The 19,228-nt window shown below is 37.9% G+C and overlaps 1 protein-coding gene across 1 annotated transcript in view; it reads right to left on the bottom strand.

Moving 5' to 3' along the window:
* The window catches only part of CNTNAP5 (contactin associated protein like 5), a 263,642-nt gene that overhangs the window by 219,160 nt on the left and 25,254 nt on the right, over nt 1-19,228 (bottom strand). The window contains exons 2-3 of the mRNA XM_030454114.1: nt 15,502-15,577; nt 13,309-13,390 (exon numbers count right to left, since the gene is read on the bottom strand). Of these exons, the coding sequence (XP_030309974.1) occupies nt 13,309-13,390; nt 15,502-15,577 (158 nt within the window). The remainder of the gene's footprint in view (nt 1-13,308; nt 13,391-15,501; nt 15,578-19,228) is intronic.

The following is a 19,228-nucleotide window of genomic DNA, read 5'->3' as shown; positions in this document are numbered from 1 at the left end:
ACAAAACAAAAAAACTCAGGGAATTTTTTGACTCAAGCTGGAATTAAAAGTACTTAATCACTGTCAACACAGCAGTGAATATTTCCATAGTGAACACTGAGTGGCGAAGTGGAGCTTCCCACAGACAATGATAGCAATCAAACACACATGGACTACAAGCAATGAGCTATTTCACTAGAGAGCACTTTCAAGCTATTAATTGCTAAAGAGAAGTAAGTAAATTTGGGAACACATTTAGAGCTATTTAAAGGTGCTATAATCAACAGCTAGCACACTTTTTTAAAATAAAAAAAAAAAAGGTCCTAAAATCCCAGAAGTGCCAGATTGAGCTATGTTTGTGACATGCTGGCTCGACCCTTTTGAACCTTAGATCTTTCTTTCATGACACAGTCTCAGATCACTGGCTACATTGGGGCTCCTGACTTACTGCACAAGACAAAAATCAAAGCCTGTGTACTAGTTTCTAGGGTGAACGATATGAACAGGCACCATCCTCAGGAGGTAATTTTCAGGACCACTCCTCTGCTTATGTTGGAAAATTTGTAGTGGGCATGGTAAAAAACAGAAGAAGAAAGACAGTTTCAAGCTTCACTTTTTCCCAGATCATCTTGTAGGTGGTTGAAAAGTAGCAGGAGTTTCCAACAGGTACAAGGGTTGAAGCTTACACAAATTTTCCTGCTATGTGCAGGGAGACATTTAACACAAAGATGAACAAGCACAGAGGTTTGAGAGGGCTGATCTTCATGTATCTGCTGGTCAGCAAGGGCTTTCCTCAACTAAGAACACATGCAGGGAGTTTCTGCTCTCGCCCTCTCATGCTGCCCTGACCAGCCTCTGATGCTATCACCAGTTCACTGAAGTAACATCCTATTATCTTAACTTCTGTTTGTGAGCATCAGTGCTAGTTACAGCAAGATCCAAGCTTTAAGGGCACATGAGTGAAAGCACTGTAAAGAGTCCTCACCACCCTGGAGCTCTTCTCATCCAGATGATGGGCAAAGTAACATAGCGATGGCTTAATCAACTACTTAGGGACTTCCCAGGTGAAAATGAGATATAGACCAGTGTCAGCAGTGATCTATCCCTATTTTCATTCTTCTGTGTACAAGGCATTACATTATTAATTGGTTAAAAGGCATAGATTGCATGACAGAAAAAATAAGGATAATGTTCACCATAAAGAAAACTCTGACTACAAGAAATGTAATTATTTTTAATATTACCTCCCTTTCTAACTTAATTGCTGCAGAAATCTTTTTTCATTAAAATAGCTGAAAGCCTGTGTTCTCTTGAGAGCCACAGTAGGAAGAAAAACAAAAGATTACATTTTCACTTTTTAAAATCAGTATTCTATAATATGCATGTCTACAGAGAGGCAAGAAGAGCACAGTAAGTCTGAGGTAGAGTGCCAGTTGCTGAGACCTAAAAAAATCAAATTTATCAAAGATGCACTGAAGTTCTGTTAATCCTCCAAAAGCCATGAAGGTTTTAGGAGGGTTTTAGTGAAAGGAAATTGGAGCACTCCTACCTTCAGACAAGCTAGGACAGAAAACCTTATCCTCTGCTTACTTGGTCTTAGATTATCAGATTCAAAATGCTATCTTAACTTCTAGTGTCACTCATTCCTGCAGTCAGTAGAAAGCTGGTTTTCAAAACACTTTTTATCACTTAAGCTAATATTAAAAGCACAAGCACACCTGAAAGTCAACTGAATTTCTGTTTTCATATTAGCAAAAAATCTGTGCTAACTTTACAAGCCTGATACTGATTTAAAGTAATATTTTAAGTGGGGACTAATAAATACTATGACCTTCAACATCAGAGTTGCATTTTGTTCCAGGCTGCAATTCAACTCTGCAGTGAGAATTTTAACTTGAGGCTTTTAATTTCTTCTGTTAAACAATAAATAATGCAAAGGTAAACAAATTAGACGTCTGCAGCTTCTGTTCCCAACTCACAGTATAGATGTTCTGTCATGTTTTTGTACAAGAATTTTGTATTATATTTCTAGTTTCAATTAAATCCTTGAGTCATCCAAGAAGGATGTAGCTAGAAATGGGCAAAACTATACAGTAAAGAGTATAGTTGTTTCTTCTATGTCTTGAACTCATTTTAAATAATTATGCTAATTATAGTGTGGATCACATACAAAGTATCAATGTATTTCCACATCTCCTTCAAAGATAAGCTGTGCTGTTGGGAACCCAGCTTGACTATATTTCTATCTTCACGCCAGCTATGCTGCTTCAGCCAAAAAACTGACTTGATATATTTAGGCAGGATTTATTTTTATGTAATGCTCAGCAAGCAAACAAGGACCTGAACTATGAGATAGTAGATGATACTGCAAGCAAGTCAATAAGCTCAGCACAATACTTCAAATTATATATTTTTTTTTTCTCTTCATATCTAGTTCCTTTAAGGTATAATAATGGTAAATGGAAGTTAAATTCACCTTTTTAATTCTCTAGAGTTTGATGGAAATTTTGTCATGATTTCCTTTATTGTTATTTATTAAAAGCAGTTCCTACAAAATCATAGTGTTTTATGATTCAGCAGGCAAAATTCAGAACTTATGGAACCAAATGGCCCTTACTTTCTCACCCAGGTTCCACTTAGCTATTTTGGTTTAAATTCAGTAAGCAAGGACTAAAGGACAAGACCTCAAATTTGCAGTTATAGGGTTTGATATTACATCAAGAGCCCTTTTATTTCCAAATGAGGTGGTTAATTTCTCTTCGTAAGCACATCTCCTATTCAACAGCAGAAGTACCTAGGCAGAGTTTTCAGTTGGCGTTTTTCAAAATTGCCTCTGGGCTTTTTCAGAACTGAGCACAAGGATGCCCTTCTATAATGAGATGGTGACATTGTCTGTTAAGAATGTTATGGCCCCATGAGAGTTATAGATCATCCTGAAGAACATAATATTCTCCATACATTAGAAGTTGAAAACATTTACTGAAATAATTAGATCTGCCTTGATCAAGGAAGTAGTTGTGAAAAAGAAAGAAGACACAAAGGTAACTGAAGTATCCTTAACCTGCAATAACCAACACCAGGTAAATACGGAGGACTTGACATTACCTCAAATAGTTCTTTGGTATAAATATATGCATGAACAGCTCCAAAGTGCATGGCCGTAAAGTGGATCACTATACTTTTTCATCACAGTATTTATCATCAAATATTACTTCTTATAGAAGAAATGCATGCATACAGCTTCCATGCACTCTCAATATTGAACAGCTATCTTGCAGGTGTGCAATTTGAATGCTAGAAGGGCTGCCAGCCTATCTGTAGCAAGAATACATATTTACAAGAAGTTACCCTTCACTTGCATCTCAACTCTAATGCAAACCCACACACATTTTGCTCCAGTCTCCATAATGAGAATTAAATTCAGCCTTTATTATGCTATTCTGTAGAACAAAGGCACAACAACAAAACCCACCAAAATACAAGCAAAACAAAACGCCTGAACCCATATGCATGTACCTGCATTCCCTTTTCAGCAGCTGCTCATGTGTAACATGCCAATATACACATTCCGTAGACAATTACATAAGGAGTTTTGTGGCAGATTTGCATTGGAATGCACAACAATGCCAGGCTGAGGATAAATGCTGAAAACAGCAGCAAGACCAGAACTGAACCATCTGACATTTTACATCAGCAACATTTGATGACAGCGGCACTGAGGAAAATTGTTCTTAATCAAATCCCAGGTGATGCTCAGGCAAGGGAATGACGACAACTACTTTATCAATCCACTTCCTCAGCAAAAAGAAGCCCTTCAAGGTTCCTCTGGCTAAGATAAGAATATGACCCTCTAAATTTAAATTTCTGGAGCTATGGTAAATTTAAAGCTGGTAGAAGTAAAGAGATTGGCTGCAGTGAAAATTAATTTTTCTGGGTACTTTGAGAAAGAGATAAAAGGTAGTGAGAGCAGGACTAATTTTCTCCTCACAGTTTGTCCTGCTGACATTACTTCCACCTTCACCCAGATGTTCAGCCTCCAAGCCAGAAGAGTACGAATGCAGTAGCAAAGATGTATGAAAATGAATAAAAACCTCAGCTAATCCCCAACTTTTAAGAAGAAGCAAACAAAAAAGCTGCATAAGCTTTGTCCCCATGAAATTTTACTTTAACTTGTTATAGGCTAAAATAAAATGTTAAGTTGTCCTACAGGCATAATCTTATTTCTAATTGAAATATATGCAATTGTTACAGTGCGCTGCATTATTAAATGTAACTCAGTAACACAATTTGCCTTAATGAGAACTCTATAATAACCACAATGAAATATCACATACGATGTTTTAATGAGGATTACGGATTGTTAATTTTAAACTGAACAATAGGGCGAGTAATGTAATCCATGCCTTGAGTACAGTTCAACAGCTGCTAAGATGTTGGACTGGTTCATATTAGTGCCTGACAGATAATGAACCAATTATAGAGCTGCTTGGTACACCTACTTATGGTGTAAACTACTTTTTTTTTTTTTTTTAATACAGAAATGAGGTCTTGAGGGCCCCACTCAATTCTTGTCTTGATCTTCTGTGCTTCTATAACAGGACAACATTGACAGTGTTTTCTCCTGCATCCATTCTAACTTGAGATCACATAAATCAACAGCCCAGTACCAACTACATTGACTGTGAAGAGTTTCAGCTATTTCTAAATACAAGTTTATTTTCACCCTTTTCACTTTAGAATAACAAAGTCATTATTATTTACACTGCTGCACAAGCTGAAAGCAGTTCCTCACAGTCAGATAATAGGTGCTGATGCAAAACGATGGTGGCAGGCAAACATTTTGCATGGTCCAGGTACAGTTTTAGTTCCCACTGCAAGTATCATCTCCCAGAAACAGTTCCCTCAAAGAAGAGCTCTTCAGTGCCAGGTCTAAGCATGGAACACAATTAAATGCTTCTCCTAAGGGAGCAGCTGGTACAGGTTTTCTTCTCACCAAAACATAGTAAGAGATCAAGTTGGCACAACCAGTTCAGAGATTGCTACAGACTAAGGGAATTTCAAACGAGTAATAACAAAGATAGGTGCAGGCCAAAGCTGCCATTGTTTTCTAGAAAAATCTGGATGCTGGAGGAGCAGATAAAGTAGGATGTGTATTCAAAGACAACCACTGGTATTAGGAAAAAAACAAACAAACCCAATAATAATAATTTAGAAACCAAAACAAAGTATTGCCAAGAGGTCAAAGAAGAGAAATGCAGAACACAGTCATTCCCTTGTAGCAGGGTCATGCCAAAGTGGCTTCAGCTGGAGCTAAACCTTGCTCTGTAAGGCCCTGGCTGCTGTGAAGAGAGAAACAGAGCTGCAAACCTTGACAGTGTTGATGTTTCCCTTCTCCAACACCCATATGTTCAAGCTTGAACCTGGTGTCCTCTTCAGCAAGCCCCATGCTTGAAAATGGCATCCACATATTTTACTTTAAACAAACCAAACTGCATACACACACCCCACATTGGCATTTAAAAGTAAATTAAGGTCTGCTTCATCACAGGAAGGCTAAGTAGCTGAGTTCTCAAAATCCTTCCCTCCCCTCTGCATTTTCAGATGATTACATGACAAGCAGCAGGCTAATGTAAAACAAAACCTCTTTCATGCTAGGAGCTTATTTTAGCAGGGCTTATGACATATCCTGTTTCATCTAGAAAAAACCAAAAATATCATTGAGGACAAAAAAAAAAATATTACCTCCAAAATACATAGGATGAATGATTGATATTTCTCTCCCCACCCACCAGATGAAATATGAAAATTTAAAAGTTTCCTTTAAAAAAAAAATTATAAACATTCTTACATGGATAAGTGTTTCCTTATATCTTTTTAATTCTAGATGCCCAATATGTCTAAAACAAGTAGTAAGAGGAAAACACAATTCATCACAGTCCAACATCGGGGAAATTCAAGAGATGTCTTTCAATTATTCAGCCCTTCTGTCCCCAGGAATAAAGAGTTTTTCCAAGGTGGTATTGACAGATATGCCATCCAAACCCAGTAGGTTCATTATGTTTTTCCCATGTCTGTCTACTGGTTTTTCTTTGGAAAGGAAACCTGAAGCTGTAGAGGAATTTTCTTCAGCTTAAAGTTTCAGGCAGAGAAAGCTGAATATGCAGGAGAGAAATTTAAACAGAGAAATTCATTTACATGTGCAATTTTTAAAAAGAAATAATGAAACTGGTGAATAAAATACACCAAAATCAAGTCTCTGAAATACAATGGTATCAGATTTTGCTGTTTTGAGTCTTTTTAACCAAAAAAAAAAAAAAAAAGTTTTTATTGAAAGCTGTCACTCAGGAAGATTAAAAAACCTTAGCTGGTAGCTCCCATATCTAAGCATCGACTTCCAAACTGTTACCACTAAAACATATGCTACCTGCTCTCCTTCTTTCAGTTCCCTCCACAAAATCGCTTCTTTGGTGTGTTATTCTGAGAGGTCATAAACTGACACAGGATGAATGTGCAACTTCTTACCCCTGTTTTTTCTGCAAGCTGAAATCAATGAGCCATACTGGAGAGATTTCTACAGGGAGCTGCTCAGGAGATCGAGATCCACAAAGTTACCCACCTCAGAGCCACAAAGCTTCTGGGCTACCAGCCTCAGTAGCCAAATAAGCAACCTTCTGTTTAAAACTCCTAAAAATTCCCCAAATGGACATAGGCTGGGACAGTGGGCATGGTGCCAGATGGTGTTCTTCCATACAGGGAGTCCTACTTGTATTCAAGGTTCTTCCTGATGTTCAGAGACACCAGGAGAGATGTTTGTATTTATTCTATTTATACCACAGACCTTCCTCAGCTTCCCCAGGTACACTGTACTGCACTCAAGAACAACTCTGAATGGACTTAATGGCTTCTTTGAATGATTTAGTAGTAAATGAACAGGCCATAATGTAGTTAAACATGCCAAAAATGAATGATGCAGAATGTGGGTGCCTTCCACTGTCAGGAATTAAGAAGGGAGCCTGAGTGAATGTTTATTATTTGCTTCAGCAGCTGGTTACTACAGGAGGGAAAAGCTAAGCTCCTTGGAAAGATGCTTGACTTCTTGGGCAAATATTGAGCAAGTGTATTACAGAAGAACCACTACTGATACAGTCAATGTAATAACAAGTGTCCTACACAGCAGATTTTCTACTGCATAATTCAGAGAGCATGTGTTTTCTGTTAAAAATATATGAACAGAAAATAGAATCCAAAGGAAGCAGTCCTTGTGGCTTCCCCTCAAACACTTTCCACTCTTGATACTTGCATGCATAACTAACCAGCAGCACATTAATCTAAGCTTTCCTTCACCACTTGACTTCCATTTTCTGAAGCACCTGAACCTCCTTAGACAAGGACAGGACAAGGAAAAGAACATAAAACAGAAACCATCTTAACTTTGTCCTTCCAGGCCTAAAGCTACAGACTGAACATCATATCCTTTCCACAAGTACACAGCCTTAGGGCAAGGAAATGCAAAGACCCATCACCCACGACTGGAAGGTGAAGAAGTTCTCTGATAAATGCCCTTTTCAAGAGAAACTTATTTCTAGTTTAAGAGTGGACAACACAGAAGACTTCATCATTAACAGGACACCAGTATCATTTAAGCTGTTTCTCAATGCAGCTGTATGACCAAGGAAGTGTTTTCAAAAAGGTTTCATTTCACCTTAAGATGCGCCACACACTCTTGTAACACTGTAACAAGTGCTTATTGACATATTAGGAAACAAAAATATTTTCCTCTCACTGACAATTCCCTAGTAATTATAATGCAGTTCGTTTATAAAATTAAACTAAAATAACATCTCCCTTCACTAGATCTGGGAAAAAAGGGGAAAAAAAAAAATCAAACCAAACATTTAAGTCTTAAGCATGGAGCTAGTCACCAATTTGGCCAAAATAACCTCAAACTGGTACAAAAGACACTTTAAAAAGTTTAAAACGCACACAAGATAAACTTGGGACAGCTAACCACACTAAAAAGGAGTGATTTCTCCTCCTTAGTACAATGGAGATAGCAGCTATTTTTAAAGTATATTAAGATGTTGAATTTACTCTTGAGGCATTGTCCTGCTAGAAGACAACAGCACAACACAAAGGCAGAGTGATAACATAACTGCTTCATCAAGGAAAAGAAACATTACAGAAGTGATACATGTTCAAATGCTTTGGAATAAAGACCCACGAAGTATAATTTAAGAAATACAAAAAACTATTGAGAGTCAGCTACTGTGATTGAAAATGCTCTAAAATTAACAACGATCAAATTCACTTAATATTTCTTGCAAGTCCTGTGTTGTATCTTTATCATTTCCAGTTTCTTACACTATAGAATCAGGACACTAACTACAACTGTTTAGAATTACAGAGTATTGTGCTTTGAGGATTTCATAAGTGATTTTCCTCTTTGCATTTCATTTTGAAAGTTGATAATTCCATGTCAGCAAGATGGGTTTGGATCTCATCTTACCCTTTCTGAGACAAAGAAGTGCCTGATTATTTTCTCTGCAGATCTTTTGATGATTGTCCTTAAGCTTCCTTGGAATAGCATATTCTCACTAAGTCACAAATGGAGCAAGGCTTTACTGTAAGAACCTCTTGTTCCATCAACAGGTTCTGACACTGAAGGAAGCTAAATATGGGAAACACCAATAGGATACGCTCAGCGACTCCAGGGACCTATGCAAAGGACCTGGTTTGCTGTAATAGCCCAATCTGGAAGTAATAGAATCATAGAATCATAGAATTGGCTGGGTTGGAAGGGACCTCAGAGATCATCGAGTCCAACCCTTGAACCACCGTTGCGGTTGCTAGACCATGGCACTGAGTGCCACATCCAGTCTCTTTTTAAATAGCTCCAGGGATGGAGAATCCACTACTTCCCTGGGCAGCCCATTCCAATGCTTGATCACCCTCTCCGTAAAGGAATTCTTTCTAATATCTAACCTAAACTTCCCCTGGCACAACTTAAGACCATGCCCTCTTGTCTTTGTTGAAAGCAATCAGGTCTAAAGCCAAACAAAATTCATACCATTGACTATAGCATGAAAAAGGTGCCTCACCACATGCTATTTTATCTTTTACTTTGGGACATCAGCTGGTGATTTTCCTGCCCTGTGTAGTCTGGATGAGTGTGAGTAAATATAATTTTTTACTAGAACCAGCACTTTGCTCTGTCAAGGAACAACAGATAAAGACAGTAAGCAATGGTCTCTCAACCAGCAAGGGCTGAAAATGTTCAAAGCAAAAGGTTCAGGAAGCAAAAAGTATTTGAGTGAGCAGTTGTGTTGAACACGGGGAACACCACAGACCAACCCCTTTCAAAACACTGCCTGGTATTTCCCTGACCACCTGCTACAAAGGAATAAACTGAGCTTTTTAAGGTGGAAGTTCTTGTTCTGACTTCACAATCCAGATTCATTTCAGTCATGGCTTTAATGAACAATGCTTCCATGTCACCACACACATCTATTAGTTTGTCTGCATGCTTTGGAACCAAACCGCAGCTGCAAGAGTTCAAAGATATGCACAGAACACTACAAGATCTGGTGATGGTGTGTCTACAACTCAGGCATTGATCTGTCCTTCTAGAAGCTCTATGCATATCTCCTCCTCCAAAAAGTACAGACAGTCCTTCAGAAACATTATCCAGAGTAACACCAGCAAGGATGAAGCAGTGAGCAATCCTGCTGAAGCTAAAAGAGAAACAGATAGCATAAGAAAGATTTAGATGAAAAATAAAGGGAAGAAAGGATTATTAGAAGCTACCTGATTTTCCATTTACCTAATTAAACAGATTTAGAAGCCAGGAAAGTATTTTTCTACATTAGTCACACTACAACATGACTATCTTCAGCTGTCAAATTAACTACAAAGGAGCATTCTAACAAGCACTCAGTTTAGATTCCTAGTGCAGAAACAACTACATAAGTCAGTCATTATCCTGACTTCTCAGAAAAAAACCTAACCTAATTACACTGACATTTCAGCTGAAAGAATAAGAGGAAAAAGAAAATAATACAACACTCAAACAAATTATTTTATGGACACTTTTTTTTCATTGTTCAGTGAGATTTTATTGCAACAAACAAATTCCAGATACTCCTTCCTCCTCAAACTAGTCATTTATCTTTTAATCTTTGTGACTTCCCTTCTACTAATAAATACTGCAAAAACTGTGTGCTCCCTCTCTCTCTACTGATGCAGCTCACTTATTGCCTTACTAACTTTCATTACAGCTGAGGCTTCCATAATTCATTTCCACTCCCACTTCCTTTTGCTAACAATAGGCATATTTTCCCCTTTTTCTTGGGGCAGCAAACAGAATATCTTCTTAGACTACCTCATTATTTTTGACACCCATCTTATTCAGTGGCATAAATTCTGCAAGTCCATGCTCCCACTGTTTTTGTTTGCAGCACCATACATTTGAAGCCTCTTTAGTCTCTGGTACTTGCACTGCAACCTCTGAAAAATTAATTAAAAAAAAAAAATCAAAAGAAAAAGGAGACACACAGGCCAAGAAATATCTGCTTTTTCAACTTGTTACAAACATTCAAAAAGCTACTATCCCCCAAGTAATCAAGAAAGACAGCTTGAACAATTTAAATATTAAAAATGCATTTTATTATTTAAACATTTCATGAGAGGAACACAGACTCTCTGCAGAAGACAAAATTGAGGTACAGTCAGAATGCAAAGTGCATAGTTTGCTATCATGAAGGAACGGGATTTTCCTGCATTTGGTACAATATGAATTTAAAAACCCTGCAGCACAAAGAAAGAAATTACCTCTTGTTAGCCTTAAGCACAGGGTTGGGGAACAAAGCTTGGTCACAGCTTGTGAGCACCATGCTTTGTAGACATCACAAATTCACTGCTGGTGTCTATAGAAGTATCATTCAGTTCAAGCCCAGAGATCAACTAGTAATTTGGCATTATTCTACAAAATATGCAAATGCCTCCTCCCCACATCAACACTCTCAGCTATGCATTGGTATGTATTACCTTGAGTGACCATGTTACTAATGTAGTAGAGCTCTGAAGGCAAGGTGTGGAGCTAGTTTTTGTTTGGCTTGGTTGTTTTGTGTATTTCTTTTCTTTTTTGATTTTTGACGTTTTTGTTGTTTTGGTTTTTTTTTTGAGATAAGAGACAGGAAGAAAAAACGGAGGGCAAGACAGTCCTAGATGAGCACCTCATCAGCATGAGATGAGGTTCTCTCTCCCCACAAGTGTTCAAGGTCAGGTCAGATGGGGCCTGGAGCAACCTGACCCAGTGGTAGGTGTCCCTGCCCATGGCAAGGGGCAGGGGGCTGGAATTAGATGATCTTTAAGGTTCCTTCCAATGCAAACCATTCTGAGATCTGAGATCTAGCCTACTTGATTCCCCCAGAGATCTTTCTGCACACAAATTCCCACTGCCAATTTATGATTAAAGAACATCACCTTTTAAGTGAGTGGACAAAGCTACAGAACCAGCACAAAGTCATTTTTGCCTTGAAACACATCCATTACTGAAGTAGTGCCTTAGTCCTTGAGAGCTTATATGGTGGCACTGTTCCACCTTTATTCAGAATGGCAAGGACAAGAAGCAGGCAGAGATAAAGATCATTTCCTCATGCTTTGAGGTATATTTATACTGAATAAAAAGCAAACACAGAACACTATCACATTTTGGTTGTCTCAGCTCCTCTCCACAGTGTCAGCCATGCCATGTTGGTCTGTCAGCAGCCTGACTTCAGCCTTGCTTTCCCTTCCCACATCTCAGTGGAACTGTCTCTGGTCAGGGGCCTTCTCAGTCAGCTCAGGCTTGTACCCATCTTACTGTTTAATAAGGGGCACAATTTTCAAATTACTTGATTTCAAATACACGTTCCATTGCACACTGTAGAAGTGTCAGCTTTCCTTCCCCTGAGAAAGGCTTTTAAAACTCTTTTGAGTTCTTTTGACCTTTTATTCTTTTGCAAATTAGGACTGGTAACCTATTTGAGGCTGAAGACAAGAACATGGAAGTTAACAGCTTTCCCCATTCTGAGCACCAGAATGTCTTTAGCCATTTTGTGCTCATCTTGATTGGCTTTCACAGATCCCATTAAAAGTTAGAGTGCTAAGCATTCATGCAGGATGTGCTTAATGAGATACCCATAGTTAGATGAGCTTTATTTCCCTGACAGATCACTTCCCGACCCGCACTGTTACTGTACATTATTCTTCAAACACCAACACTTCACAGCAGCTGCACAGGCTCCATACACTTCATAATGTGCCTCCACACTCAAGCCTGATTTAAGCAGTTCAAAGCTAATTTTCTAGGAATTTACGAGACCTTGACTAAATAAGCAGCTATTGAAGGACACCCCAAACACCACCCCAAAACAGTTTTGGGCCAAAATGTCTTCCACTTATCTTTAGCTAAATCATTGCAGATTGTTCCCAAAGCATTCCTAAAATGCCACAGGGTGTCACAGGACTGTACCAAGAGATATAAAACACAGCAGCAGTTGCTGTCACTTGGGGATTTCTTACTTTTGAAAAACACTTCTCCTACCAGGGAGGCCCACTCAGAAGAGAAGAAGCAGAACACTGACCTTGGACATGCTCCAGCCTTCTCCTGGAAGTCTGTATTGGCAGATTATTCCACTTTCTATCCAGTTTCCCAATCTGTGCCTCACTGCTGCATCTCAACAGCTTCCTTGTGAAAGCTGCTCTCTGCAAAACTCTCACTGAAATTTATCCCACCCCAGCAGGTGAAACCCCTTTGCAGGCCTGGGTCTCTGCTGGCCATGCCCAGGTGGTAAATGACCACCCAGTCACAGATGAGCAGGGGTCACTCTTGCAATCCTGTCAGTATGGGCCAAACTACAAAGGCCTAGAGCCTTTCCCTTGTTATAAACCAAGATTGCTAAGTTTTGGCCTGGTGTTTTGAGAGTGCTTCTATTTGTCTGTTCCTCAATTAAAACGCTATAGGTTTCTGAGCAGTATGTGGCAACAGCAAATAATTAAACCTACGTCCAACTTACTCTCTGGGGATTACTTGGATGCATTTTCTCATGAAAAGTTGTACACCCAGCCTTCAAGCCCACACCACTATAATAAGAATGGAAAAATGGAAATATGAGTCTCTCAGCCACAGCCTGGAATCCTCTTGAACGTTTGACACCTGAGGAACTTAACGAAGCAGTATGGGGCTGTGAAGAAAACTTGTTAGAAGTGCATTTTCCTAGAGCATTGGGCAATGGAATTATTAACAAGGCTCATTTCTTTTATGTCCCATATGATGTCAGCATGCATTACCTGAAAATAAACTCACATGCTTTGGACTGCCATGCAGCAGCACTGGAGAGCACCAGTCTTTATCTACTTTGCAATGTCCTATCTGCAAGACAACATCTCAACAGAAAACTTAAACTTTGAACATAGAATGGCAAATGCCTCAAGAAGCTACAGTGCCACAGGAACAGAACGGAGAAATGTGGGACATTCAACAACATGAAACCCTTCAGGTGAATATTTCTCCTTGGTCTCCATGTGCATGCACACTGTGAGATTTTACAAGCCTTCATTTTGCCTTCATTTTTTCCCACCCAGTGACTATTCATTTTATTAGACTTTCCTTATTTCTGCCTTACCATTTATAAAATTTTAGAAAGATCGTATACCCCTAGATTGAACTGAAACACAGACTCATGGAATTATTGTGACTGGAAAAGACCTTCATGTCCAACCTCTAACCCAGCATTGCCAAAGCTACCACTAAACTGTGTCCCTAAGCACCACATCTAAATGTCTTTGAAATACCACCAGTGACTCAACCTCTTTACAGCTATGAGTTGTTTTGCGATTCTTTCTTTGCCCCTGTTTAAAGTTCATCTTTCATGATTCTCAATGGTGGGGTAAAAAAGTAGGGAGACAGTAGTACATCATAAGAGACACAACTGAGACAGAAACCCTGATGTAAGAGAATAAGCACAGTAAGAAGCTGAAACATCTGATATTGTGGTGCACCAAATCATGTCCTATCTGAAATATTAATAGATATAAGGCATTATGAACAAAATTCTTCACTTAGTGTTCCTGCAGAAAGAAAATTATAAGGAACTTCCAGGAAATTTAATTTTCCATTGAAGTAAATTGTCAGACAAGGGTGTTTTAGTCTGAAAATTGTTGAATGTAGAGAATATAAAAAACAGCACAGAATATAGGAAAGCCCATTTAACCAATAAAATGTGAATGAGGTAAAAAAAAAGAAAAGAAGAAAAAAATCCACTTAAAAAACTTACAAAGGCTAGGATGCAAAACAGTGTTATCAACAGGCTACAAAAAGTATATCCTGAATGCATGTCATTTCCAGCATACTTGGTTATTCTTATATATGGTATAATTCTTTCCAGGCTATTTCACCTAATTTACATAGAAATGACAGTAAGTAACCTCATGTGCATATGTGTATGCTTGTACATGTACTACTTGGCTTGGTTGGCTCCCAAATATTGTATCTGGTATTTATGATAGACCAAATAAAGAGAAAAATATTTGCAGCTTCAGCACCCAAAATCACTGTTTTTCAGAAGGAAGATTCCCAACTGTAATAATTCACTTTATGTCCTATCATTCTGTAGGTCCTATCATCTCTGTTCTCTAAAGCAGTCAATACTTGCTCTCCTCCCTACAACTGTGAACTTGTTGAAGAGCTTGCTGTTGGCTGGAGATGTTCAGAATTTTTAAAGGTTAGAGCTTTATTCTTTCTTCTTTTATCCGTAACTGATGAATTTCAGGAGTTCCACTCTTCCTCTCAATTTTCCTGCCTTGCTTCCCAAATAAAAGCACCTCTTTAGTTTGAAGTCCACACATGAATTAAGTCATCCTCAGCAGATATTCCTGTAGACATATTTTACTTATGTGTGCTTATGCATGGTGGAGGTACTGATTCCTATAGTTCCACAACGTATCTGAACTGAGTAATCATCCTGAAACACATGTACACTAATGTATATGGGGGGAAGTCATTTTCACACTAATGAAGCAATCCATTTTGGTTGTGAAACATGGTATTTGAATATTTGTAGAGGAAAATTATTGTATTCCAAACATGAATTCGCTCCTTCAGTTCCACTGCAGTCAATGCATGACTACCTATATATTAGCTAGTCTTACATCTACAGTAGCTTACAAAAGTAAGACTATGTTGTAGTCTTCTGGGTGACACTGACAGATGTTTTCATAATATGTCAGAATGTGTACCTAATCATCTAGAGATAATGGAAATTATGCTAGGGCCTTTAACTCTTGTAAACTAGCACAGAAATGCGCTACCAGCACAGATAATCTTCCTGACCATTTCTCCCTCTCTATATAATTCCAAATTTTGTTGATCTCCTTGTCACAGATCTGTTTCCCTCTGTACTTATTACAGTGTCTCAAACTGATCTTAAGTATGATACCAGTTAGGTCAAAGATAACTACTTGTCAATGGTCTGTAACAGCTACCTTCTGATGATCAGCCTCCTTCTGAACCTCCATCTTTAATCTGACATAATATTCTAAAGTTTCATATTTAACAAGACTGTAAAAAGAATATAAACACAACTGAAATTTATAAATGTCCATAGTATTTTTGAATTTTAACTTACAAGTCTTACTGAAAAAGGAATGAAACTATGACACTAACTTTAGTAACAGCAGTAAATAGATGTAAGACAGCATTAAGAAGATGAATTTTCAAAACTTCTTTTAAGGTAGTTAAATTAATTCAGAAATGTATTTTTTCATAATGTAGAGAGGGTGTTTTTGATAAAAAAATAAAGAAATGTAGCCATGCTGATTAATTCTCAGTTGTGATATCAACTACGAGAAAAACAAGTCACTTTAGGGGAAAAAAAAATGTGAATATACATTTAACACTCTGGAAGAGTAGTCACAAATGTGGCTCTGCTGGATCCCCTGTGATTCTATTTCTTTCATAGATCAAGATAGATGGCACCTCTAAAGGGAGTTCCTGGATTTATAAGTGCAGAAGTTCATGAACAGTCAGGCAGTGGCAAAGTTTCTTTCAGATTTGGCAACTTCAGATAGTTGTGCTGTTGTGTTTGGTTCTGATGTTACACCTTCCTGATTTTTGGAACTGTTTGTCCCTGATAAGACCCAGATGACTGTGTTACAATAATAATTTTTATACTGTACAGTTATGCAGATAGATTCTGTGCAATTGTTTTCCTGGTGTGTTTTTTGTACTTTTCCTCCCTCTAACCTTTTAAGGAAGGAACAATATTTGGTAAAAACGCCCTATTCAACTCCAATAGTTTCTAGTTTTTCAAATGAGCTCTGCATATTGATAATTAATCTGACTTCATTAATAAATTTGAATTACAAGATGTGTTTTCATCTGATTGCTAGTCCTTACCTATAATAGAAGAGACTCTTCCCTGCTAAAAGAGCAAGAGAAATTAAAACTAAGAAATACGTTTTTTTTTTCAAGACAGCAGGAAATGTATATACAACAATTTGACAGGCAGTAATTGCTCTAAAGAAACAGGAAAATAAGAGTCAGTTGAAATGAGTGGTATTTACATGGACAAGATATTTATTTTTACATCAAATTATTTGCCATATGCAGTTATGTGAAATGGATCCAATTTAAATTCCCTGAATGAACTCAACCCACACATAACATACTGTTCAAGATCATGGCAGATTTTCCACTGAACAAACCATGAACATAGCAATACCATCTTAATTATGTTGCTGTAGGACATGAAATATCAAAGGATAAATTTAATCCCTACCATGCAGCTTCAATAACTGTGTTCAGGAAAGAGGAAATGCTATTAGAGAAGAAAGGAAACTCCCACACTAAAGGCACTTGTTGCCAGTCATTTTTCTGTCTCAAAGTTACACGTACAATTGCCTGAAATGGGCATGGCCCAAGAAAACATTAAATGATGCATAGGAATTTTGAGATTCTAGTATAGGAATAAACTCAGGTCAAAACTGATAATAACTTCAAAAAAGAATCTCCCCTAGATTACTTTCATGAGTACAATCATGCGCTAAACTAGGCAGCAGGAAGCAGTTTTGGGGTCTTAAAACCACAGGAAAAAATTAAAAAAAAAAAATAAAAATTACCCAAGTGAAAAGGATCTATGTCTTTCTTAAGATTCCTCCTTCCATTTTCTCACTGGTTTATTTTCTCATTGATAGTACTGGTAGGATAAGCTTGTTACCTTTTGTTATATCTAAGTCAGAAAATTATATGAGCTGCAGGAGTTCCATGAGGCAGCTAAGAAAACAAAAAGGGAAGAAAGGCAGCAGAAAGCAAACAGTTGTGCTCCACTGAAGTGGGGTTTCAGTTCCATGTCTACAACCAAAATATAAAAGCAAATACAGAGGCCTTAGTATGCACTTTACTATTTACAGTTAGAACAGTATGAGAGAAGGCATTTGGGACACCTCACATCGATGTTCTTCAATGAACAATTTTTTGTCAATTCCAGACATTATGAATAATTGCTGTCAATTCCAGACTTATATGTAGCTGCTTCAGACACCTATTCCAGAACATCAAAATGACTGAAGAGAGGTAATTAGGGATATAAAAGACCTGAATAACAGAAGAGATGTTTGGCATTGTTTGATCTCTCTCCTTGCCTTTGATGGCACTACAAAAGCAAAACCCAATGAGATTAATAATACCAGGTGGTAAGACTCCTAAAAGACTCTCCATATCAGTAAATATGTAACCAATCTAAGGAAGGACTTGCCTAGAGGCTAGCAGAACAGATACTGACTGTTGTCTGAGGATATAGCTATTTTTTTGGTGTGTATTTACATGGCATTTTACTCAATAAAATTGTTATTTATATCACCTAGCCTGAAAGGCACTCAGAAGTCTGAAAGTGTCAGGTGTGGCTGCCTTTTACGGTCTTCACACCAAGTGTCACATTTGCAAAATTTAGAAACTGAAGTTAGAAAATATCATCACAAATTTCCAACTAAATGAGCTGGCTCTGAACTTAAGATGGACATAGCTGAAAGAGACATTAACTCTCCGTATCTTGCCAAGGTTCACCTCTACTGAACTGTCATGAGTCTGCCTAAAAAATACCCTGTCTGTTCTTCCTTGGAACAGTAAGTCACATACATACAGTTAAGACCAAAAAAGGTCCTGCTCAAGCAAATAGGGGAATCTGTGTCACTACAAATCTAGGTAGAGAAATTGGACCAGGTGCTCAATGCATTCATACTTTTCATTCTTAATAGACCAAGTGTTGGAACAGTTTGTTTGTTAACTCCAGACGATGCAAAGTTTAAGAAATTTTTAGAAAAAAATGAATCTTATCACCCAGTAATTCGAATTTGCAGATTCCTCAAAAATAAGCTGAAGTCAAACTTTCACCAAAGCAGGGTCATATTTATTGTTTGGCTACAGCAGATCACATATAGAGACCTGTTCTTTGGTTGGGAATCCCCTGTGGAGAGGTACCAGGGCTGTGCTTGAGAGTGGGTGCCTCAGGACAAACTGAGGACATCCATTATTCCTCAAAGATAAATAATCACAGGGTGTTTGGCCAGTGTGGTAACTGTGTGGTTAATTATTTTTTTTTTCTTGTATATGATCTTTGTGTTTTTAATGCATATGTCTAGAAGACTGTTAGGGAAACAGTTCAGAAATATACAGGTTGTGAGCAATCCTGACTTACTTCAATTTGGGCCACATTGGGTAAATGGTTATTGAGGCCTAGTTAGAGGCTTTCTGAGAATGACCTAATGGGAAAGAGATAACTTAATTGGCAACAGAAGAGGAAAATAATTATGTGAGAAGAATCTTTCCGTGAGAATGGTATGTGTAATGGGAATACAAAGCCACCTGCATGATATGATGGTGTAAACAAGGCTTCTCTATATGAGTGCAAGTTGTTAATAAACGATTTCATACAATCGTATTGATGTGCACATGGAATCCTTAAGCCTCCACAGACTGTTTTCCCACAGAAGACAATCATTCATGTATCAAAAAACTCTATTAGTTTAGTTGAAATATGAACTTTTTCACAATTATGCATTTTACTTACTGAGATAATTTCCTATGCTGTAGATAAAAAAACTCTAAGACTCACTGGCTGAAGATGCCACTTGTCCCCACAACATGTCACCATTTGCCATCTGGACATTGCCTCTCCCATACTAGACAAAAAGGATCTTGCACATCTCCCCTGCT

This window comes from Calypte anna, chromosome 7, assembly GCF_003957555.1.
Source record: "Calypte anna isolate BGI_N300 chromosome 7, bCalAnn1_v1.p, whole genome shotgun sequence".
Classification (NCBI taxonomy): Eukaryota; Metazoa; Chordata; class Aves; order Apodiformes; family Trochilidae; genus Calypte; species Calypte anna.
The sequence above is the reverse complement of the archived record's forward strand: the minus strand, read 5'-3'. Positions and strand labels throughout refer to the sequence as shown.